Source organism: Ambystoma mexicanum, chromosome 6q (genome assembly GCF_040938575.1).
Source record: "Ambystoma mexicanum isolate Mex_15411 chromosome 6q, UKY_AmexF1_1, whole genome shotgun sequence".
NCBI lineage: Eukaryota > Metazoa > Chordata > Amphibia > Caudata > Ambystomatidae > Ambystoma > Ambystoma mexicanum.
The window spans coordinates 1032663136-1032689549 of NC_090937.1; the positions used below are offsets into that span (position 1 = coordinate 1032663136).

A 26414-nucleotide genomic window follows, 5' to 3' on the forward strand; every position below is an offset into this window, starting at 1 on the left:
TACAAAACGGACCTGAGCAACGGGCGCTGCGCGCGGCCTTTATAGCCAGGATGACGTCAACGTCGATACGGCGGCTGTCGAGGGACATCGACTCGGAGGACGTCGACGCGCAGCGCCCTCTAGAGAAAAAATTTTCCGAGGCCAGCGGAGCTGGAAGGAGATATCTAACATGAGGAATACGTCGGAGGAACATCCCGTCGAAAGAACGTTACAAGGTAAGAAGTAACTTGTTCTTCTTTTTAGTTACAAAGTGAATGTTTGTTACTAAAAATAACACCCTGTAGCCATGCATTATATATGATTGGGATACTGTATGTATATTTCAGCAATTTAAACAAGGACCTGGTTAGCATGTTAACAAACCAGCAGGGGGTTGTAAGCATCCGTTTAAGTATCTGTCAAGTTTCCAGGGTATTTCAACAAGGTATTTAGATATGCAACTGAAGATGTGGTCTGTTGCTTACTTTCTTTTCCCCTTTCGATGTGCCTACAGCTGACATGGGAGACTCGGAAACCCTAACAGAAGTGCCGGCCACACTGAAACGCCTTGCCAAATACATTGTAAGAGGCTTCTATGGGTTGGAGCATGCACTCACTCTGGACGTGCTCATCCGATATCCTTGTGTGAAGGAGGAAGACATAGCGACGCTCTTGCAGTTCGATAAGAAACAGCTAAGAACTGTCATCAACACGTTGAAGGGAGATAAGTTGTTCAAGTCCCGGATGCGAGTTGAAACCGTGGCAAATGGGAAGAGCACAAGGCACAACTATTACTACATCAACTACAAAGTCCTGGTGGATGTGGTGAAGTATAAACTTGATCATGTCCGCCGTAAAATAGAATCAGATGAGAGGGATTCCACCACAAGGGCCTCCTTCAAGTGTCCTTCCTGTCTCAACACCTACTCCGACTTAGAAGTAAACCAGCTTTTCGATCCATTTTCAGGTACTTTCCATTATTACCAGGCTATGTTTTCGCTATTTGATGTTTCACCCGTTAGCCGTTTTATGAACAAAATGGTCGGTTGTTTAACCATTTTAAGTACTTGTATATCTTCTTGGTATTTTAACTAAGATGTCCTCAAGGTTTACTTCCCTGCCATCTATACTCTAGCCTCTCGCCAGTCTTGTAGTCGATGCTGTATATTGCTCTTGTTTTCACTTCCGTGTTTGAAATCCACCTTGCCTCCACCTTTGCTCTGCATTTTTCCTTTCTGTGTGGGACTCTACATGGATGTGCTTCCAACTGTTCTCTATCATTCTGAAGTAACAACGGTGGATATAAGCTTTCCCGACCTTTCCTCCTCTCCAGGTTCATGAACGGTGAACGGAGTAATGGATAGACAGGCGGACAGGGTGATGAGGGATTGATGGGCAGGTAGATGGAGGGGTAGGTACGTGGGCCGATGCATAGCACAGCAGCAGATAAATGCTAGATGGCTGGATATGCAGGCTAGGAAGAAGACAGGCAGGCAGACGCAAACTATTTTTAAAAAATCAGTGGGGAAAACTGTACTTTAACCATGCACCACTCGCAGACCTGTACTGTGCTGAATTATTATGAATGGAATAAAAGTTCAAAATGGGTGAAGTTTTTACCCCACTGCTAGAGAAATTCATAAGAAAAGAAAATGCAACCCTGAAACACTGATCTATTGGTGTGTGATAAATGAATGGGCGCTTGTATTGAAGATTTGTTTGAAGTAGTATAACCTTTTATGAGGAAAGAATCTTGTGAAACGTGAACATAAGTTAAACGAGAGAAAATGTCGTCATAGGGCCCTGCTCACCATTTGACATTGCTTCATTCACGGGTAGTAAGCTCCGTGGCAAGGCGCAGTTTTGGAAGCATGACGACTAACCAATTATATGATATATACCAATATATAATTGTTATAATTCGCATTTTAAAGTCCTGCCATCACAATGGGGTTCAAAATTATGTGAACTGTGATAAATGGCATCTATTTTGTTGCTGAAGGCATCTACGTACAGGAGAGAGATGGCTAAAGGTTACAGAAGTCTCCATATATCTCCAAGAGCTGTTGTGCAGTATCTGGGGGGTCACCATTATAAAAATGCACTATTGTGTCTGTCCACTTATCTTTCCAACTGGGGACAGTGACATTTATGGTCCTGAACAACATAGTGTGTGGGAGAAACGCTCCAAATATTTTTTGAAACCTTATTTATAACAGAAAAAAACAGACCCCTTACATTTGCACAAATTACAGCACCCAACACTTCAGGTTAACGATAAATATCACCCGTAACTTGACCCTACAGAGATTATAAAAGGGATATAAAATCCTAGGATAAAAGAAAACCATTGTATAGATTAGTCTCACACCTGGAATATAATTCGGTGAGTTGCACACAGTAAAGAAATCCTTTCTTTTATCTTCATTCTGTTTTAACCGTATTATTTGAATGGTCAGTACTGGTCACTAAATAGATCCAAATATCTATCGGTCTGCATGTTGGTGATATATTTGCTTTTATATGATTCTTCAATATCATGGCAAAATGTGAACATGCACTTTTCTATGTTAATTGCCAGAAGAGACACGCCATTAAAAAAGAGGTAACTCGGCAATGAGTACCACAAAGCATTTCACAACTGATTATTTTGCATTCGCCATTTTTCCAGAACCATTGCATTTTGGGGCCGAACCAGAGTTAAATGTGCTGCGGTGCCATCAGTTGCACACACCACCTGTTAAATCTTCCACACTCAATCTGAATAAGTCCAACAAAGTATATTTTATGAATTATTAAATTAATCAATCGCCTTGTGCAAGTTAGAGGCTCACGCTGTAGCCAGGTCTGTGGGCCTAGCTTTCATTATCAGGATTTGGCAATCTGTAAAATCTGAGGTTATTGGGAAATTCACTGTAATCAAACTTTTGGAGAGAATATAAGCTTGTGCATAGAGATTATGAACCCTGAGATCCTCACCGTTAATCTTTGCACCTAGAAAACACTTGTGTACGGGTGCGTTATAAATGCCATATATCATAATTGGGTCCAACAGTATGAGGAGGCTGAGGGAGGTAGGGGGAAGAGTATCTTCTTGGAGCCAGGCCGATTGTGTCTTTTGGAGTACTGCAGGGGAAATGCAGGATGAATACCCATTTCTTCTGAGCTTTAGACCAATGTTTAAGAGAGAGATCCAATTAGGGATGGTTTTATGTTGAGGGGGAAAACAAGTGGTCCAACCCAAAGAATCGTGCTGAGAATTCCTCAGTCTGTTTCCAGAATAGAGCATTTCCTGTGCCCCGTGCCCCTCTTCTGAAATAAAATATTTGAGTGGCCATGCATTAAACCCAGATATCTGGGAATGCGAATCTCCCCCTGCCCCATTTGGTTTAGTAACGTTTAAGGTAGGATTTAAAAAATGTAGGATTTTTGGGTTTCCAAACCAGTCTAATCACTTTTTTGTGTTGAGTGTTGTCCGTCTGGGAATCAACAAAATCAATTGAATCGGATTAACTATGTCATGGTTTGCTTTCAGGGCATTTATTCTAATTCTACAGGATAATTGGAGGATAGTCAATGTACCCAAACCGTATTGATTTTCAGTAAGTGTGGGGGTTCACTTTGGATATATCTGGGAAGTCATTGGGCACTCAAATCTCAATGCATTCTGTTATTCACTACCTGCGCACTATTGAAGCTCATCTGATCTGTTTGTAACTACTTGGGAAGGAAATGGTCATGTTTCACTGTGAGGCACTTGGCTAATATTTTCGCATAAGAATTTTAATGAGATGGGTTATACGATGCATGCTCTGAAGGCAATTTTGAATTTTCTTCCCCAGTTTCCAAAAACCATTACAGCAGAAAACATTGATGTGGGAGTTCATCCTCTGGCAGGAAGACCTGAAATAAACCAACAAACAATAGTGGGAACCTCCAAACCCCGACACCTAGAGGTAAAGCAATACATATGAAACAGGTGGTGGTGCCGGAAACACAAGAGCAACTGAAGAACAAGGCAAAGGATATTACATCAAATATTCATTTTATTTTGTTATAAATTGTAAAAAATCTTTAATTCATTTTTATAAAAAACATCCTATTTAGCAGACATATAGATAACTTTTGTCTGGAGTGAACCACTATTATTGAACATTGGAAGTGTTTACATTTCCATTATACAGAATTTGTATCTGTTTACCTGATTGCTTTCCTTTGATCACATTAATTGTTTTTCTTGAAAGAGTAATTTTTATCTTAACAATGGAACAGTTGTTGCATTTGCTTCACATTTCCTTTAAAGAAATGTAAATGTACTATTTTAGAGTTGTATTAGTTGAATGAATGTATGAATGTCTGCTATATAGGATGTTTTTTATAAAATGAACTAATTAAAGATTTTTTACAATTTATAACAAAATAAAATGAATATTTGATGTAATATCCTTTGCCTTGTTCTTCAGTTGCTCTCGTGTTTCCGGCACCACCACCTGTTTCATAAGAAGACCTGAAATACCTGTAATATTTTAGGTGAGGTAGAAAACTTGTAATAAGTCTATAGAAATTCCATCAGGAACTGCTGTCTTGCTTCTGTTGAGACTGAGTTTTTGCATTGAATACGTTTTCAAATGCAGCTGAGTGCAGGACAGGTGATAGCAAGACGAGGTCCTGATAAAAAGGGACTGATTACTCAAAAATGCCTGAAGTGTTAGTGACTAGACCATCCCCAGAACCTTTTCCGGATATGCTTCTAGTCTGCTAATGACCTTGTGGGGAATATACTAGTCTTGATGGTTTCTCCCTTTTAACATACTAGACACTGTGATACTCCTTTCTGTGTGGGGCACCATGACATCCTTGAGTTTGGTACATACATATGCTAGTCTACAAGATATTGTGGATTCATGGGTGTGCTTAAAAGCATTTGTTTTGGCTATTAGTGTCCAACCTCAGTAAGTGCTCATTTTCCCGGACCAAGCTGACATGCACTATCCCCTAATTAATGAATCTTATATAGCGCGCTTAACACGAGACCAGTCTGTACGCACAGTACGGGAATTCAAACCTGTGATGTCTGCGATTCTTGCTTCCAAGAATAGCGTGATGCACATGAGCTATCCTCCCGAGGCTAATGGAAAGCTTTAAAGGCATTCCAACAAACACCTAGTGGAACGTTCCAAAGAGTAGTTACTATCTCAGAATGTGTCCATTGCCTTCACCAGGCTTTTGCATAGATCTGTATATTTCAATATAGCTAGATTTAATTTCCAAGTAGGTTGTTTGGGGATATGCAGACACTTAAACCAACCGCACGCTACAACTTGGCCAACCAGGAGATGGCAGTCCTTCCATCACTATGCACCAACAATGAGATGATAATAAAATCAGTTGATAAGGCCAGAGGCATTGTGGTACTTGAAGTAAATCATTATCACAAAATGGTGATCGATCTGCTTAATGACGAAAATAACTATAAGAAACTCGAAGACCCCACGTCAGAAATAAGATTTCTATCAGAGATAACTGGCATAACAGAACAGGAACATACCTCGCTGAACACCTGTGAAGGACAAACACCCACTATGTATGCTATCCCCAAAATTCATAAAAATGTAATGCACCCACCTTGCAGACCCATTATTCCTGGCAGCAGATCTATCCTTGAACCTACAGGCGAGTTTGTGTATTTCTTTTTCAAACCACTAAGCCAACTAACAGATTCTTATCTAAAATACTCCATGGATGCCATCAAGTGCCTTGAAGGAACCGCCATTGAATACCAACAGAACTACTGGTCACCATGGACATTCAAGCACTCTACACTAGTATTGCGCAAACAGAAACCATAGAATGCATAAGGGAGGAACTATCCACTCAAGACATACAAAACAGCGGTCCCACTGAATTTATCTTATTGACTATGGCACTGACAAAGAATTATTTCACGTTCGACAAAAGTTCTACCTCCAGACAAGAGGCGCAGCGATGGGCTCAGCTTTTGCACCCTGTTTAGCAATCATCTTTATGGCCCAGTTTGAAAGAATACATGTCTTGAACACCAACAATCCGTTCCACAATAAGATCTACAAGTCGAAACATTATATAAATGATGTCCTCTTTATATGGCATTGCACTTCAGAGAATATAGAACCTTTCCTGCTACGGCTTAAAACTGCGATCCCTAACATACAGTTTATGATGGAATGGCATCAGGAACCAATTCACTTTCTAGACCTCACCATATGGGCTGACCATAGCACCTTACAATGCACTGTATTAAAAAAAATGTACTGATTGAAATGCATTACTGCACTATTTGAGTCACCACCCTACCACACTAAGGAATAACCTTCCATATGGTCAGTACTTACGCATACGACGGAACTGCTCCACCACTGAGGATTACAGGGAGCAAGCAAACAAACTTGATGCCAGGCTTTGAGCCAGGGGTTACTCAAACAAGTCAATATGCACGTACACAAACTCCCTAGATGTACCCCAAGAGAGGCCCTGCTAACCTCAAAAGCGAGAGAGCCTCAAGAGGACAGACTGGTGTGTGTGTGTACACACCGATAACCATCACACTACCAAGATTAAGGCAACCATTAAAACATTCTGGCCATTGGTTCAGACGGCTCTTCCCAGTGAACCAGCACGCCTGAAGGGCATCAAAAGATCCAAGAATCTCAAAGACTATTTGATCAATTCATGCTTCCGAATGCCCTGGCAGCATGAACACATTGTGGAACATGAGAGCAATAATGGGGTATTTCCCCTGTGGGACATGCAGTGCATGTCCATTCACAACGAAAATGTCTGTATTTGAGATTAACGGCACAACATGGCACTTTATGCAAAAAAGCAAATGTTGTGTATTGCTTACAATGACCGTGCAGGCTCAGATATGTGGGCCAAACAACACTGCCAATCCACAAAAGAATTGTTGAACATCGGTCAAAGATAAGGTGCAGGACAGTCGCAGCCCCCATGGTCCCTTATTTCGTACATCACCAACACTCGCAGGATGAAATATGGTGGTGGGTGCTAGAGTTAGTAGCCAAGGCACCGACTATAAATGCATCGCTGGAAGACGAAGAGGGCTGGTGGATTCATAAATTAAATTCACACAGGGAAGGCCTCAACAAACTATATAATGCTGTATGAGCATATAATGCATTACAGGTCCCCTTGCTAGACACACCCAGGCCTGTTCAAATGACTCTATATCCACATAAGATATGGGAGTCACATCCATCTACCCTTTAGCTCATACAGTAGACCTAATATAGGTGGTCTTTAGGCCAATTCCCATTGTCTTAGGAAGACTTGCTGCCCAATGTAATCTCCTTTTGTCCTTTGCTCCACAGGCCGGCCCTATGTATTAATACGGTATGCTGCCAAGGCATAACGCACACAATTTTTAACATTATTTACAATTGCGATGTACTAACACGCTACGCTGTCAGTGTGTAGCGCATTCTTACTCTATTTTTGCATGCGCCAGATTAGACCCATGGCTCCCTCCCTCGTAGGACCTGTGGATCCTGCAGTGCTTTATCAGGCCTGCTTTGAATGAATCCCCACATCGCACTCCTTGCATCCGGGCAGACAGACATACATAGATGAATTCGAAATGGTGTACACAAATACATCTTTGTCTAATGGTGGTCAGCACTACATAAAAGCGCACTCGGGTTGCCACATACTCATGTTAACCATGCCTTCCCCCTTCTCCACTCTGTCGGACAGCAGTACACAGCAGCTCCTGGATCCACGATCCTGTTTGGGACACCCTTTTTTTTTTTTTTGTCAACACTATATTATAACTTTTTTACATGCCACTGCACATTCTTGAAGAGCCATTTTCCGACAAAGTATCCAGCAGCACCGCTCTGCCAACTCGCGGCATTCAGTTACCTAGTAACCATGATTTACAATTAAGTATTGCCTTCCGACGTCATCATGTCCTATGTCCAGGCAGCTGATCAATGCGGCCATGCTTTACAGGCCCAGTCCCCATCGTTACTGCACAGTATTCAGTCTATATCAAGACTGACGCTGCACAGGTCCACCCTTCCATGATGCGTGTGACCTGCATAGAACTACGGAATCCAGACCACTTCTATGGGCATTATGGTAAGCCGCACTCCAAAGAATTTGCATTCCCTTAGTAGAAAGTCTGCTAGGCAGTCTATTTGTTGACTTTCAGTACATTTGCCCAGTATGCAGAACTCATCCAGATTTGACCAGCACTGATCCTTGTGGTTTTATCTCCTCCTCCCTTATTTCCACTCATTGACACATACAGGTAACGGACACCTGGCCAATTGCTCACAGGGATGTAATTCATCCTCGGCGCATCCAAGTTTTCAAAATAACTTCAAACAGCTCCACCCTACTGATGAGGTCCAATCAGACTGAAACACGTGTCTGGGGTTGCTGTTGGTACTCTTGTTCAGAGGAGAATTGCGTAGCATTTTGGTGCTGGACTGCCCCAAAGACTGATATGTTTGGGATATTTCTCCTCTGTGAAAGATGGTGAGCTAATGACTCTGGGTAAGGCTCTCATAACCAGGACTAATGTTTGGCAGAGAGACTCGCAGGACTCCCCTGCCCCTGTTATTTGCTTATGAAGATGACACCCAACATTTGTTCAAACTTCCCTCTGATCATCTCCTCTCCCTCTACCAGTCCTGCTTTTCTTTCAATTACCTCTGCCTCAATACCAGCAAGACTGAGATCCTTCCTAGTGGGACTCGTGCTCCCTCTTTCCCCCTGTCACTCTGGCCACCTGCTATGGGCTCTCCCCATTCCCCCTTTAGCTGTAGCCATAAACCTTGGAGTCCTCTTCGACTCGTGCCCCTCTTTCCTCCCTCCTTGCCAAGAAGGCCCCCTTTCATCGCCACCTCCATAGAGGTATCCTTCCTTTCCTCGCTTTTCTTTGGTTTGGTACTCCAGGCTGGACTACTGCAACAACCTCTTCATTCCTCCTCTCTGCCCACTCCAGCTTCTCCATAATAGGGCTGCAAGACGTGTCCTTGGCCTCAAGCCCAGGGACCGTATCTCTCCAGCCCTAAAATCTCTTCACTGGCTCCCGGTTGCTTCAAGGATTAAATTAAAACCCCCCTGCATCATTCATAATGCTGTCTGGGGCCAGGGACCACACTATCTACAACTTGCTCACTAAATACACTCCCTCCAGATTTCTATGCTCCTCCGGCTCCAACTCTTTGTACACCAGGCTTTTTTCTAAGCGGCGAGCTGGCAGCCGTTCCCTTTCCTCGGCTGGTTCCCTCCTGGAACAACCTCCTCCTTCCTCTCTGTCTTGAGCCGGATCTCCTCAAATTCCAGAAGCGCCTCAAGATGTTCATCTTCTCCTCTGCCTTCCCTCTCTCAGTTCCCTGCTAAACACCACTGTAGCTGAGATTGGTGGCCAGGGCCTTTGTGTCCCTCCGGGTCCTGGCCTCCCTCCCAATCGCCTTCAGCCTATGCCCTATCCCAGCACTTGCCTTTTTGGGCACCCACCGGCCTGTGCTGCCTCACAGGCCTGCACTTACTGTATGAGCAGGTGAACATGACCTACCAAGTGATCCTTGCCATTCACTTACCTGTTGTCTGCAACTGGCTTACTGCCTTGCGCTCTCCCCCTCTGTGTATTCTTGTCATGATGCCTACCCCCGGGGACCCAGACCAAGTCCAGCAACCCCGGAAGCAGACATCAAGTTACCCCAAGCAAGCCCAACAACCCCCGCTAAGGGCTATTTGGGTGCAGTCCTGGCGCCTATGGCACCAGGCTCATATGGAGAGTCAGTCCTGGCGCCGTAGGCGCCAGGCTCATAGATTTAAAACTTACCTGATGCAGACCATGCTGCAAGAGCTCCAAGCCAAACGAGGCTTGGAAGGGACTATTTTACCTAGGGACTATTATTTTTTTACTCGGATGGGGCTGGGGAGGAATTCTTACCTGGGACTACTTTGGAGGCTATTTAAACCACGCCCGAAGAGCAGCACACGCTTCGCGTTATTCTGCATCCAGCAGCGTAACGCTCACCGTGCCTGCAAGTCTGAATCCAGTCTTCTGCCACGCCCTCCTCGAGTTTGGAGCTCCTAGAAAAAAGGAGAAAGAAGGAGAAAAGGTTAGAACAAGAGCAATACCTTTGATCCTTACCTGAATTCCCGATCCATCGCGCCTTCGAGCTGGAAGAAAGAAGTTAATTTTAGTCGCATCTCCTCGCCTGCTGCAGCGCCGCGCTGAACTCACCAGCCTTCGTAGCATCTTCACATTTCACTGCATCCTCCTGCATGTTACCGCCGCACTCCGGCACCTTAGGAGAAGACAAGAACAGCAAGGTGAGCCAAGGGAATACACAGAGGAATACCCCCCCATAGACTTGCCTGATTTTACCCCCGGGGGTACTATTCTTCTTCACGGGTCGGCGCAGCTTCCACTGCATCCTAGCCGAACCCCGGCCCCTAAGGGGAAACAAGAGGACAGCAAGGTGAAACAAGAGAGTAACGAGGGGAACCCTCCTCACCACAAAAGACTTACCCGATTTTACCGCCGGAGGCATTATTCCCTGAGACTTCATACTTTCTCTCAGCTCCTGAATAAGGGAGAAAGCAAACAGGTTACATATGGACATTATTTTATCGAACTGTGTTGGATAATACAAATCCTTACCAGAACATTACCGGTTGCCAGGAGGAACTCTTCAGTAGGAACAAGCTGCAACTTGCAAGGAATCGGACAAGAGTGAAAGTCAGGCATTTTGAACTCTTACAAACTACATACTTGCGGCGTCTTTCCGGGAATATCTGAGTCAATATTGTCCTGGAACTCACCAATTCCTTCGAGCCAGTGAAGCAACTGGTTATCTACGCGCCCCTGCGCTCGATGCAGGATGGAGAGCTCATCTTTTCAAATCAGGTGAGACTATAAGGGGGAACATCCAAGGTGATCAGTGGGGAGAACAGCGGGGTGGGGGGGGATTTACACTCCACTCCACGGGTGGTTAATTCCCTTTCTCCACTTGCAGAAGAATATTCCTACGGGCCAAGCAAACGAAGCTAGGTGGTCCAGTCCAGTCCGTCATCTCGGCCCTATGCGTCACATTGGTGGAGACCGCAGCAGTCCAGTCCAGATCGACGCCTCTGCGGGAGCCAGGTGAGCGTAACAATTCTCTTAGCACTTACCCTCTTCCCTTCTGTCTCTCTGCCTGCACTTGCACATTATGAATGCTCACAAGGCCTAGTAGAACCGTATCTTTTATGTTACATCAATTTTATTTCTACCTGCCTGTTCTCTCCCTCCCCCACCGCCCCCTGCTCCTTGGCCTGTGGGCACCTTGAAACACAATTTCTTGTCTTTTAAGCACCTTACAAATGCACAATAAATCAGTAATACGTTAGGTGCTAGAAAAATGCTAACCCTCCCCGCCCCCCCTTGGCAGTTCCTAAATGGTAAGTAACCTGCTTTTGGGTACGTTCCAATGAGGCCTTTCTAGCAAACCAGCCTAGTGGTGGGAACTAGAACCTGCAACGCGATCACATGGGAGGGTTGAATGTTCACTTCTCTCTTCATCCACTTGTTCAAAGCTTCCAGTGCTCTCTGGAATTCGCCCTCGCTTCTGTTACAAGTGAATGTATAGTATCGGAGAGAATGCATGTATCTAATGGCTGAGGGGGCCCGTGCGGTCCTTTGTCATTGGAGATTTTTGATTGAGTCGACTCTTCTATCGCATGGATGAAGATCCTGCATCCAGATATAGTTCAGCGCTTCATGTGGTGCAGAACATTTTGTGCTGTGAATATCCATGTAGCCAGTGGAGCGTGGATAGGATTTTGATAAGCTACCATGTCAAAAATTGAAATTAATGTCTTCCGTAAAGGACATCTGCACAGCTAGCACTTATGTGTGTTTGTGTGTGTGTGTGTGTATATATATATATATATATATATATATATATATATATATATATATATATATACACACACACAAATATAACACTAGCTGAAGTACCTGGCTTTGTCCGGGATGACCATTCTCAGATTTATTTTCATATTCCACTGAAATAGATTAACACACATTGGTGTTTGCCACAAATGAAAAACGTAATACATGTTAATTTCACTAATTAAGTGAACACATTCTCACATGAATTTAATATTTTATGCTTACTCTGATTATTTGCAGTGGTGGCCATTGTTGCTGCTAATCACACACACCAATTAATCAGAGTAAGCATACAAATAACATATTCATGTGAGAATTTAAATCAGAGATAAATAAAAAATGTGGTGTTCAATTAATTAGTGAAATTAACATGTATCGAGTTTATTGCAAAACAAACCAATAGAAAGACACGAACTCCCTTCTAAAGAAATGTGAAAAAAAAAAAAAATGCAAGACCAGTTCACCACAAACAGCATGATGAGCACTTTCTACAAATGACCTGTATATGGCACATGGAACACCCCGAGAATTGTTTTTGGCATTACATTTTGTGAACGGGATGGCCGATTTGAGGTACAAATAGTTGCATTAATTCAGCGAAATAAAGAATATTCCATGCAAAATTCATGACCCCAGACCTCACCATTCATGAGGAGTTGCATCTCCAAGATCAACGCCGTATACAAACCCAAAAACGAATATATATATTACATGGCCACAGTAGTGGCCATGTAGTTATGGTTAAGTTGCTGTTTCCATAGGAAGAGCACTTTTTGGGCGGCTTATTACTTTGCTCCCCCTGGACGAATCCTCACCAAACTTTGCAAAAAAAGTATATAGCCCACTCTGAATATTTTTGCAAAGTGAGGATTCGTCCAGGTGCCAACACTTTTTTTCCCCCATAGACTGAATGGGGAAAAACTTTGCTCGCGCCTACAAGACCAGGAGTAGCGGCTTGGTCCCGAAAGCGTGCTTTTGCAAATTTGGTGAAAATCCGTCCAGTATTTTTTTTTTTAAAATGACCAAAAAGTAGGTAAAAAAAAACTTAGTGATATCTGTGTTCGGTCCGCGGACACACTTCCCTGTTCGCTCCGTGGACAGTGTCCTGATTGGCCAATCGGCTTGCGTCATGCCCGCGGACATGCAACGTGTTCGCTTTTTGGACGGCGTAGAGCGTGAAGCGCCTCAGATTTTCGGTAGCGCCCGCCATCTTGGATTCGCGGACGTCCGCGGACAGGGCGGTGAAACTTGGTTTAAAATTTGTATTTAGTAGAGTGTGTTAGTGTGTTAGTGTGTAAGTGTTTGGGGAGGGTGGGAGAGTATGAGATAGGTTAAATGTATTTTTTTTATGTGGTAGACCCTCTTGTTGTGTTCGATTTTTATCTGCGGACATTACGGCTGTTCTGAAATGTTCTAAATAAACTAAATGGGGGTGTCCTGAGGACGCTGTCCGTATTGTTCGCTGGCAAGTTGAAAGTGTTTTAAGAACACTCATTATGTCCCCAGACATTAAAAAGTTCCCATAGGCCATAGTTGAAATGTTTGACTCTATGGGTGTGATATGCTGGGGTGGTTGTGGCCAGGAAATAGTGTGTTGGGTGCATGGCCATTTGTAAAGCAATTATTGGTTCGATTAAATTGCGGGGACAATTCCAGTTGTTCAGTTTTTGCCACAATTTATCACGATTGATGCTGTCAAAGGCACCCCGCAAATCAATAAAAGCCAGATAAAGATGTGTCTTTGCTTTAAGGGTCTCCAATTTTAATGTTTAGTAATAAATTGATTTCCACGCCAACACCTCTGGTGAATCCAGTTTGTCTGATATCAAAGATCTGGTTGGACACAGACCATGCTGCTAACTTTTGGCGCAGAAAAGAAGCATACATTTTTCCTATGCTGTCCAACAGGGGAATTGGGCGATAGTTGGTTGGATCAGCCCGATTGCCCTTTTTCTAAATTGGCACAATAATTGCTTCTCGCCAGGAGTCTGGGATCGACATCAATGCAGACAGTCGCCGAAACAACGATTCAATAAAGGTTGCGCCTCGTATTCCTTGAGCATCATGTTTGTTATTAGGTCCGGGCCTGCGGCATGCAAACTTTTTAAGGCTCGGATTGCTGCCTTTGTCATCTTTATTAATGCATAGCTCCCATGAAGTCAGCTCGAATTTCAGAATGTCAAGTGTGTCTGAAGCTGGATCACTGAAGATGTTTGAGAAATGTTGTTCCCATTTTCCGGCGTCAATTACATTTGACATCATAGAAGATTGACGGACATTGCCTGTTTTCAGGATTACCCAGATTTCACGGGAGTTCTTAGTTATTAGCTCCTTCATGAAGCCACAGGGCTGGGTCATGGATTACATTTTTGACCCATTTTCTCGATCTTGGGTCCGTCAATCCGAAGAAGATTCCCTCCTGCATTGACAAAATTTGAGGTTTTATGATTACAGTCAGTGTGCCATTCCACAGTGCAAGTTAGACGAAGATTATGATCACTGGAAGACATATCACTTATTACCAAGCTCGTCTCTTCTTCAAATAAGTTACAAGAGACCCAAAAGTAATCAATTATTGAATGTGCTTTGTGGTTTGACCAAGTTGTGAGGTGGCTGATCTCCTAATACTTCATCTTGCAATTGCGATTTCCAAGAGCGAGACTCCACTGATTGCTCCGTGTAGATAACTCGTCATCAGCAATTTGTAGTTTCCAGAGCGAGAATCATAGTTGAACCACGTACAATTCAGGTCGCCGGCACATATAATTGATAGGTTCTTGTAATTCAGGAGAACCTCGTCAATGAGTGATGTGACCGTGTTTATGAAGGTCCTTGTACTTATTTTGTTTGAGTTCCAGTATCCATTTAAAACAAGCAAGTGTTTTTTTGCAGAATGACTTTCGTCAGCAGGCTCCTTGAACAAAAGGATTCGGATTGAATGAATCCACAAGGCTCCACCACAGATTTATTTTAATCAGCATCAGTAAGCCAGAAGATGGTCGCCCCAAGGCACTTTTGATGGCTGGATTTAATAAGGATACGTAGCCATCTCTAATTGGTGGGTTGCTTAACCATGTCTCCTGGAGGCAGATGAATACTTTTTCCAGTTGGAGGTCACAGTTGTTAAATAAGTGGGTAAATCCCCTGGTGTTCCATATATGAATTCCCGTTTGCATTCAGATGCACTGACTGGTGGCTAACGCTGGGATGCTGCATCCTGGCGATTAGCATTTTTTGGCGCCTGAGTGGAATTTTGTCTTATGTTATTTGGAATTGACATTGCTTTGCGTAGATCTGCACATCTTTGTTCATGGCTTCCTTGGAAACTACTCCTTGGACTTGATGAAGGCGTGTTAGACCCGGCGCACAATGGTTCGACAGATATGTCGAACCCAAAGACTAGCAAGTCTTCTGCGGCATTCAGGATGGTGTTCCTGACTGAAACTGAAGTTATGTGTAATAAGACTTGGTCACAGCATTTCTCCGTGGCATACTCCACAATTCGAATATCTTCCGACCTGATCGTGCGGAGCGAAGGAATGCAAGTAAAAGGTTTCATCACGTTAAAGCGATTCAAGTTTAGATCGCAGTCTTCATGATGTATATTTTGTAACCGCAATTTACAGTGCAGGTTTCCTGAGCCAGTATTTGAAGAAGATTGGACTTGTGAGATGAAACTGGGTTGTGTGTGGAACTGGAATCTCCTATGCTTGGGATTCAATAATGCAGGTATTCTAGGTCCTTGAACAGGCTCCTTCGTTCTGCGATCCAGATTTTTGACCCGCCGTACTTCTGGTTTGGGATTTGACAGAGACTCAACACCAGAAGCTTTGGGAATCCTATGCGATTGACCAATTGGTTTGTCGTTGGAAGAGGCGTCTGAGTATGTTGAAAGGTCACAGAGATCGATCTCAGACCCCGATAACTTGCTCGCAAAACTTTCTTGATCTGATTCAAGGCGTCTTTTTTGCAGGGACCACTGTATTTGGATGTTTTGGTGCCAAGTTTCCATCAAAGGGAGCATCAGTGGTTGCGAGGAATTAGCAACTCTGGCCGGGAGATTAGGCCTGGCTTAATCGAAGGCATGATGTTTCTGATGTATTTTCTTTGCTTTGTTTTCTGTTGACGATTCTTAGGATCTTTCGTTCGTGCTGATGGTTCATCATGGGACACCTTTTTAGGTGGTGTGTTTTGTACCGGCTTAGTGGCGACCTCAATTGATTTTGCAGGACCATCAAAAATGGCAAAAGAAATTTGGTGGTTTCAAGGAAGTGGTGCGTGGGACTTTACATTTTGTTTGTTGCTTTGACGTAGAATTTGGGATGGCGTCCTGAAGATCTATGTCCAGGTTTATTGTTCCAGCTTGGTCGACTGAACCACAGGTGTCTTTATCAGGAACCTCAATTGCAGGGGAAATAGTGGTTACTTGTAATATGTTCGGCCATGTGGAATCATGGAATCTGTCGCAGAGGCCATTCATTTGGGAAAGGGCATTTTGTTGGTGTTGACTGCCGGCATTGGTAGAACCTTCACTGGTTCCAAGTTTGAGCCCATCATTGAGGTTGAATGACGCATCCACTTAACAGCTTCAAGCAGGCCGTCTGATAGTGTCATTTTGGCAATGATGTTGTGCGGCAAAATCACTCAGCCGCTCTTGCCATCGTGTTGTCAGTTCGGCCTCATGGGATAGCTGCATCTGTAAGGAATTGGTCACGGATTCAAATTTGTCCATCTTTTCTTTTAAGCTGACTATTATAGAAGTCTGATCTTTGAAGGCTTCGTGCAGCGATTCGTACATCTTTATGAACGGTAGCAGTGCAGTTGAGGATGCCGCCAAAACGTTATTGTAGATTTGCATCGCTGCAGCGGACAAAAGACTGGGTTTCGGGTTAGAACCAGATTTTTCGGCCATGCTTGTCTGTGAGTGGTTTGCCGACTCAGAATGGAAGTCACTGAGTCCTGAGGTGTTCACAACTGGCGGAGCAAGGATATCATGCGATGGCTGAGCAACTTTGGTGCGTGAGCTCGCAATCCTCGGTGTACTGGAGATGTCTTTTTTGATTTAATTGCACACGTAAATTTGTGTGAATTACATTCATGCTGGGAGCAGCAGAGCCTCAGGGGTTTTCTCCATCAGTTAAAGTCGCAACAGTTCGAAAACGGTTCATTTTTGCGTTACGTGAACTGTCACTTACACGAAGAGACACATTTTCCGAGCCAGCATCATGCAAGCGATTATTTTGCTGGTCAAAATCCGTTAGGAAGTTCGAATGAGTACATAACTGAGGAAGTTTTGGCGTGCATCGCAGGTTGCGAGCCTCTATGGAAATCGGCTGTGTTGGAATTATGGCGCTTCTCTGCTTCTTTAGTGACCTTTCACTTACACAGCCTTCTGGATTTGGAGGGTTGTTAGTTTCATTCTCACCAAGTTGGGCTTTGTGGTGATTTGTTGAGTCAATTACTGAAGCACAACCAGCTATAACTTCGTTGTTTGTGCAATTGACAGCAAGTGTATTTTGTCTTCAGATGTTCAAGCTCTTATTGATGTCTTCTTGAGAGGCTTCCATCAACTCTGCGTCCGTACATTCAAATGGAGAAAAAAAATTCATCTGCCGTTTCAGAGTTAATCAGTTTTTGGTCTATTTGTTGAAGGTTGATTAGCAGAGGCGATCCTAACGACTTAAGGTTACAGAAGGTAAGTTAGTCAACGTTAGTAAGCATCGTAGAGGCGGGATTTCGGAGATCGCAGTGGCATCTTCATGCAAGGTAAGCACTTCGAGCTCAGAGGACTCTTCTGAGATGATGTCGACATCTGCGCAAGCGGGTTGATTTGGATCTCCATTTCCCGCTGATTGAAGACTGTAAGCTTCCGGTAGCCTGAGCCTGAGTGAGCGAGATGTCGCCACCGCCTGGTGATGGAGCTTTGTTAATTCCTCCCCTTTTTTCTCCCCTGTCATCTACTGGCATGCATGATATGGATGCAGACATAAGTGGGGGCGAGTCGGCAACGCTCATTTCCAATGGTGGAACGGGCATTGAGACAGACGAGTCAAGCGAGGGTTCTGGAGAGATAATTGATTGTTAGCTGGCGAGCACGTTTAGCAACGCTTACCTTGGTGACTTCTAAAACTGAGTCACCCTTTAAAGCGGTCCACGGGTTTTGCATCCGACGTTGTTGGATGGTTTTTCTTCGTGTGTGAGGCTCGCCATTTCCTGTTTAGGCGTTCATTGTGGCCAGAACGCTGTCAGTCGCGGACTGACGCAGACTGACTCTGCGCAGGACTCCGCGCGCGAGTCAAGGATTTATAGGCCCAGCCCACTAGGTGCCTTAAAGCAGCAGTTCACAGTTGGAGTTCTCAGGGGAAACGCGTTGCTGCAACTCCTCTCGAGGCAAAATCACAATGGACTGACGCAGACTGACTCTGCGCACGACTCCGCCTTACTTACTGTTTGGTTTAGTAACTGGAGTACATGTATTTCTTGTTCATTTCTGTGATAAAAGAAAAGAGCATGTTAGTATTGGTATTTTGTAATGACTTATACATTGAATAATCAACATTTTTTTTTTTACCCTCATATTTAGTAGATTACAAACCAGAGTACTGTGCAATTTGCTCAGTTTCTGTGTTTGTTGCTAAAATCATTGGGTCTGTGGGAGAAAAAAAAATCAATGTTGGATTAAAAAAAAAACTTTCTGTTATGCTACAGTTTTTGTTTTCAGTGTTCACTTGTTTCTGGATAATGCTGTATATATTGGCTTGTTGCAGTTTTTTGGAGCAGTAACATCATTTATTTGTTTGGATATTGTAAAATTTTGGAGCAGTTAGATACCAGTAGGCGTATTCTAACTGTCTATTTTTTGATATATTTTAGTGGTATTGATTTATCTGTTTGGATATTGTAAAATTTTGGGACAGTTAGATACCAATTGGTGTATTTGTTTTTGCTCTAATTTAGTGGTATTCATTTATCTGATTAGTTGTTGTAGCATATTTGGGCAGTTAGATAGCTTTTGGAATATTCTAACAGTTTATATTTTTTTACTACAAGTTTGCTTAAGGTTTAAGTACAGTTATTACATTTTGGTTTAAGAACATTAAATAAGCGTTTGAAAGATTTGCTGGTAATCTCTGCTCATGGGCATAATTTTAGGGGTGACAGAGGTGTTTGTCCCCCCCAACTTTCATGGCACACGATTTTGTCCCCATTCATTTGAATGGGGCATTTTTTTTTCAGATGACATGTCCCCCCCCCCCAACATTTTCAGCAACGTTACTCCACTGGCTCTGCTTTAGAGTAATGGTACTATCATTACATTCAAACCATCCACATTTCTTTTTTATATATGCAGTCTAGTGCCCTGAATTGGTTGTGGCTCCTGCATGGTAGATTATACCTATTGTTGTGAAGGTTTTCTTACCAAGTGATACTTGACCACGTGTGAATCCAGTCAGCTTGCAGTTGTTTTTGGTACCATCTGCATTGTAACGTAGAAGCATTAGTATTAGGTATTTACTATGTGTTTGTATTAGTAACGTGGAGTGATTATCCGAATTGCAGGTAGTACATAATGTACCATGGTTTGCATTTTGTACAAGATGCTGAAATGGAATGGATTCACAATTAGGTATTGATATATATATATAAAGCGTTCTTTGGGGATTTGTTCTTGTGTCACATTGTTGCAGAGAGTGCATGTATGTTTCCACATGTATGAAATCTGAATTTTATTTTCCAGTACTAATAGTAAGTACATTAGAAATTCTTGTGGATCTTCCTGTGAGTTTATAGTGAATTTAACCATTCCAGCACAGTAGTCCAATTGTTGTCTTATTCCATAAACACTATACGTGTTATCAGGATTGTTTGTTGCCTTTCTGTGAAGTACTAACATTTGCAAACACAATTGGTCTGTACTTTGTAAGTAAATGTCAACAATTGGTGGCAATTGAAATAGAATATTCATTGCTACATTTGCATAGCAACTTACTCCAACTATATTTGAGAGTTTTAATGGACCAGGTAGTTCTGTGATTGATGTTTTTTTTAGTTTGTCTTCCTTCTTTGAAGTACCTGGTTTACTTTCCCTAATGGGTTCTTTTATGTTTGTGGTACTTGATGAAGTTTTAGTTTCTTTTACTCTTTGGATGATTTGCAGTGACATCCTGTTGCATTTCTGTTTGATTTAGTTTTCTTTTACAACGTTTTACTTTTGTGGTACAGAATGTGTTTAGATGGGGGGTGTATAGTGAGCGAAGTCTATTGTATTCTAAAATGCAGGGAATATCAGCGTTTACTTTACTTGCATCAAAGTTGATTAGAAATAGACCGTCAAGTGTACGTAAGCGTGATAGTGCTACGTAGCTCATGCCTTCTTTAAAGACTGTTACCAATGTCTACCATTGCTTTGTCTAGGGTAAGACCTTGTGACTTATGAATGGTGACTGCGTATGCAAGAGTTAGAGAAAATTGTTCTCTGCGTACATACATGTCTTTGAAGAGAAGGAATCGAGCTGTTGAGCGTCCTATCCTTTTTACTTCTTAAAGTTTGTCAAAGAGAATATTGACAAACTGAATTGTGTTGTCACATGGGTATGTTTGAAAGCCAACAACTGTACCCAGTGCTCCATTAACTAGTCCTTGGTGCATGTCAAGGTTACGTTTAAGCATTACTCTGCAATTTAAGGATTATTTTAATATCTTTTCCAAGCCTGCTGTGTTTGAGATTGATTTTTCTGAACTATTTAGTCTTGTTGTGGCTTGGTCACACATGGGTAGTGTTATACCATGTACATCTAGTTTGTCTGTGGCGCTAATTTCCATTATTGGTTGCATTTCTTTACTTAACATTATTTCATTGAATTTGAAACAGCTTGCAAGAGTTGGCATTAAGGCCATACAATTGACATTTTTGTGGGCTAATTGTTCCATAACATCTGTAGCACATTATCACCATAAAGTGCATGAATGTGCCGGGTTTTCAATACTGCTTCTGCTTCTTTAGAAAGTATCCAACTCTGATACTTTTTAAGATGTTGGCATAAGTGAGATCTGCAGATTGCTGCATGTTTTCTGTTAATTCTCTGTATTGGAAATGTTGCCAACAGTTTTACGGCAGAGTTTGTATCCTAATGTTTTAAAAATAGGCTCACCTTTTTACTGGTGTCAATTGAAGATCTCCGAAAACAATGTGTTTTCCTGCAAAGAGCTCTTCAGAGTTTGTTTTGAGTACTTCTTGTAATCTGAGGTGAATCAAAGCCAACATTAGGTTGGACACCATGCTCACTTCATCTATTAGTAGCATTTTCATTTGTTTCAATACTCTGCGTAGTTCCATTACAGCTTCTGTAGAAAGTTTGTAATAGTCTAATTTGTTTTGGTGTTCTACTGGCAGGAGTAGTAATCGGTGTAAAGTGACACCACCTATGTTGTAGGCCGCTAAACCTGTGGGGGCAGTAACAATAGCTGACAGTTTGTTGTTTGTCAATTGTTGAAGGAATTTACTGATGATTTTGATTAGGAATGTTTTGCCAGAACCAGCTTCACCACTGACGTACAGTAGCATAGGTTTGTAATTTTGGCAGGTGCATTCTTTGTTTTCATGTTGTACACCATGTGCAATTTCTTTTGTTACTTCTTGAAAAATGCTACGTTGCTCATTATTTAGTTTTGATTGTAGTCTTTATCTTCATACTGACACATGGTGTTTTCTACTTCTATCATAGCTGCCTCATTTGTTATTGGTGGTTCTCCCAGTGGTTCTTGGCTTCCTGTTATAGAAGGTTGACTGTCAGGAGTGTCCTTATCTAGTTGGGCCTGGAGTTCTTCTTCATGTTGCTGTGCATTGTACAACATTGTTTTGTACTGTACAACATTGTTTTGTACTGTGTAAAGTTTACATCAGTTATAGTGCTTTCCTTTGCAAGGGTCTTCATATGAGTCATAGTTGTCTAGTATTTCTTCTTCTTTTCTCCATGGTTTAAAGAGTTGTAGCAGGGACATGTAATATACTTCTTTATGTTGAGGAGTCTTTAATGACTATTTGATATGATTAATTAAATTTGGTTTGGTGAGTTTTACTAAGCTGCCTTCAGTTTGTCACTCTGTATTTACCTTTTTTTTTCATCAGGTTTTATATTATTTTTGTATGTGTAGTTTTGGGCTATGTGGTATAGACACATGGTTTCCAAAGTGGTACTCCTGTTTGGGTAGTATGTGTCCAATAAATTGTTTTTTAAAATGTCTTGGCTGTTGGGATCATGTTTGGCTATTATTTCTATATCTTCGTATGATTTTAGATCTTTTTTTTCTAGATTTAGCTGGACCAAGACTTAGCCATACTATAGTTTCAGATTTACCATACAATGCAGTACCAGTTAAACGATCAGCTGCTTCATAGGATCCACATTCTCTATGGGAGAGCATTTTTATGCCCAAGCTGTATAATTTCTGAGACACTGTTTTATCTGATGATGGGTCATTCCAGAGGTCTTGCAGCTCTGTCCTTTCTGCTTTGGTTAAGTATGCTGTGACATATCGTGCAACTGCAGTAGAATTGTCTGCAATGTACTGCACATCTATGTTTGCATTCCATAAGTGGGCAATGATTGCATTGTAATAATTGATATATTTTTCTTCTTCTTTTCTTTTTATGTAATATGTATTTTTAGGTGACTTACCTTTAACACTATGGCCCTCATTACGACCCTGGCGGAGTGGGTTTACGCCAGCGTTATTCGCGGCGGACCCGTCCGCCCTACTACGAGTTCCCGTAGCGCCATGGAACGTTTTCCGCCTGGTTTTTCCGGGCGGAGAAATCCATGGCGCTACGGGACCTTGATGTTAATTACGCCACCGTATTTTGCGGTGGCGCAATTAACGCCTTCCCCACTCCCATTATACCCTATGGGGCAAAAATGGGAATGGGGAAGGGTAAAATGGGGATTGGGGATTTACCGCCCCGCCAAGGTCGGCATGGGGCGGAAAATCCGCCAACCTCCATGGCGCTATCGGCAGCTTTCCGCCGTGCTCCGCGGTGCATTTAGCACCGCGATTTCCGCCAGGTTCGTAATGAGGGCCTATGTCTAACTGAAGACATGAGGTTGTTCTCTTGACCTGTATTTGTAACTTGTCTAGGGAAACCAAATCAGCATTTGGTGTAGTATTTCCCTTTTGTATTTGCTGCAACAATATATGCCACATTTGTGTCTTTGAAATTGTAAAATGTGTGCATGAAGATCACCATTTGTGGATTCTGATGGAATTTCACAAGTGACATATTTTTCAATAAACTGTAAAACAGTGGCATCACTGTCTTGACCAAATTTAGGAGCATCTTTAATCCATAAAAGCATGTGGATATGTGGTGCTCCTCTGGCTTGGTATTCTTTTCTCCAAAAGTGTTGCACTTCTCCAAGGGGAGGAACAGTTTTATTACAAATAAAATGTAGCATAGCAATGAAGCGATGGTGAAAATATCTTGAAACATTAACAGGATCCAGAGAACAAAGTTCTCCAGTTGTTAGTATATCTGTTTTTGTTTGATATGCATAGGAAATCATGTAAATATTACCATGCATATTCTGCACAACTTATTGTAACAAACCAAGTGGGTGGGCCAAGGTTTCTGATCATACAATGCACATCTCCATGACGTCAAAACCAGTACTCTTTAGTACCACGCATATTTGCTAATAGATTTGTAATATTTGATTGTAAAATCTCATCTTTCTGTTGAACTTTTTGTAATAATTGTGTAGCTGTCATATTTTGAAAGTGCGATCCTGATTTTAATGTGTGCAACTCCGTAACATACAGTTGCTAGTTCACTTTCAAAGAGTAGGTGGAATATGTATTCCCAGATTTAGACAAAATGTAGATCTTCAGAATACATCCATAATGAGCGGTATTCTGATGCTGATATTTGAATAGTTCTATCATCGTACCTTCCTCCTTTGCCAGTAGGAAAGAGTAGAGGAAAAGCATGTGCTTCTGTACTTTTTTTCCCATATGCTGATTGGTGATCCTTTTGTTTGACGCATTTGGTACGTTTCCAGTGCATCTTCTATGGTGTCATTAGAGTGCAATGGATGAATTGTATAATGGTCTAAAGTATTTGATATTGTTACAGGATCTAGGAGCTCAAATTGACCAGCTTTTTGTGTCTTGAATTATTTCAGTTGTATCCTTCAAGTTTTCTTCAATATTAATTTCTTTGTAATATTCATTATTCTCTTTAAGATATTGCAAGGCTTCTCTAACTTTATGTAAATCTACCAGCTTTTGCTTTTGTAGGTACTCCATTTACTAAGATAATTAAAGATTGCTGCATTGGACGTTGCACTCCTAGAGTGTGCACATTTTCTTTTAGATCTAATGGTAAATACAATACTTTTCCACGAATACCTTTCACTAATTCAGAGGGAGGTAATTTTGCAGTTTTTGGTTGAAGGCGTATTATTGCTTGAAATGGGTGCACTGTTTGAATTATGATGCTCTCATATTAAGTTGTTGAAGGGGTTTTAGTAGTGGATATCAGCACGTGAAGGAGTTTGGTTGTCAAGTTTTGTAGTGCAGTAACTGCAAAGTATTAAGGGTTCAGTTATTTCGTATTTGTTTTCTGCTAGAAGGTAGAGAGCTAATTCAAACCATTTAGAATCTTCATTGTCTTCTATTTTGTATGATGGGTCTACAGTTTTTGTTACTTTTATAAAAAGTTCTGCGGCAACATACACACACATGGTTTGGTACTTCAGCTGATGTACTTTTAAATTTTAGTATGTCTTTTTTGTATGTGTGTAGTAAAAGGTTGCCATGTGTAGAATTGTTACTAATTTGGTTTACAGCTATTTCATTCTGTAAGTGGGTTTCACTTCCAAAATATTTTTTCTGGATATAGCCGATTTCTTCAAGTAGGTCTTTTGCTGTACCATGTAGAAGAATGTTATTTAAATTGACTAGTGCTAAAGCAGGACTTTTAGCATAGTACAGTTTATAAACTAGATTTCTTATAGTTGAATGATGCTTTGATATCCTTTTGATATCATGGAAGATGGTTTTGCAAGTAGGTCCTGTAATGCAGGCCAATAAATGTCCTTGTAGTCCTGTGTACTTGCGTACCGGACAGGTATCCATATTTTGCAGTAGTTTAATTTTGATTTTGTCTTTGCTTTTCACATATTGATTGAGGAATTGGCATAAAGACTTGAAAATGTTTTTGGGAATGTTACACATTGACGTGCATGGCCATTTGTACACTAGACGTTCTGATTCAGTTGAATGGAGGGGTAATTCTAAGTTTTCAGGGCATATTTTTGTAAGGAGTACTTCTTGTTCCATTATGGTATTAACTTTTTCTGATATGATCAAATTCTGACGCGGTGAATTTTCACTGGCCTTATTTGGAATGTTAATTATGATATTGCACCACACGGCCCACTTATTCCTTTGTTCTACCCATAATGTGACTACTTTTGATCATAATACTCTCTGTATGATTAATTAATGCTGCACCTCTATTCTGAATCCCATTTATATGATGCATGCCCGACATATATATATAATGTACATTGTGGGACTTAGACTGAAACCGATGATAGGTTTCTGATACATTGAAGAGTACATGAGCTGGCCCTGAGGAAGGATATTGACTCCGAAATGCATAGGCCAATTTGGGCTCATGTGACGCATCTGCTAAAACAGTGATATATAACTGTAGAGCACTAAGGAAATTAAACTCTATTTCTTCATAAATATTAACAGAGTATTTGATTGATTATTACCTCCGATTGACCGACTGAAAACAGTTATACCACTCTGTGGTTATTGGGAGTGCAGCCCGCACCGCTGGCCTCACGGCCTTGGTCCACTTTTTTCGTATACTTTAGCGTGCTACTTCACGGAGGCACCTCACCAGCGGGTTTGCACCCCGCCTTGAATCGCATTTACATTGAACTAACCGAATAACCAACACATCAACCTAGGTGGTGCTCGTTCACCTTAACCCATTAACTTTTTCATAACCTCGACCATTGCTATGTATGGCAATTGTATTTGTTTGCTTTTGTTTGTATGCTTCTTCATTAAAGTATGTTTCTGTGCTTGTAGTGTGACTAAGTTTTTTCTGTTGACATTTCGTTTATTGAGAAGTTTTTTGGGAATTTACTTATTAGTTTTGTTAGTGGTTTCATTTTGTTTAACACTAAAATTAATAACTTTTCTTTTGAGAAGAATTGCACTGTCTATCAATGCTTCTAAGATTAATTTCCTACGATAGGTTTTAAGGGTTGAACCTTAAGATTTTGAAGGACTTTGTGAAGGAACATTTTGGCTAAAATACTATTCTTGGTATGTTTACTTTGCACTATATCAAGATTTATAGAAGCAGTGTTATCTGTAGTGATAGCTGATTTTCTGTTTTCTGGTTTGTTTTACATTTTGATAGAGGAGGAAAAGTTTTTGTACTTGAAACTTCTTTTGTTTC

General features: G+C 41.7%; 1 protein-coding gene across 1 annotated transcript in view; it reads left to right on the top strand.

Moving 5' to 3' along the window:
- Positions 1-26414, top strand: part of LOC138516437 (general transcription factor IIE subunit 1-like) — a 427511-nt gene that overhangs the window by 99704 nt on the left and 301393 nt on the right. The window contains exon 2 of the mRNA XM_069631559.1: positions 494-946. Coding sequence (XP_069487660.1) covers positions 499-946 — 448 coding nt within the window. The 5' untranslated portion in view covers positions 494-498. The remainder of the gene's footprint in view (positions 1-493; positions 947-26414) is intronic.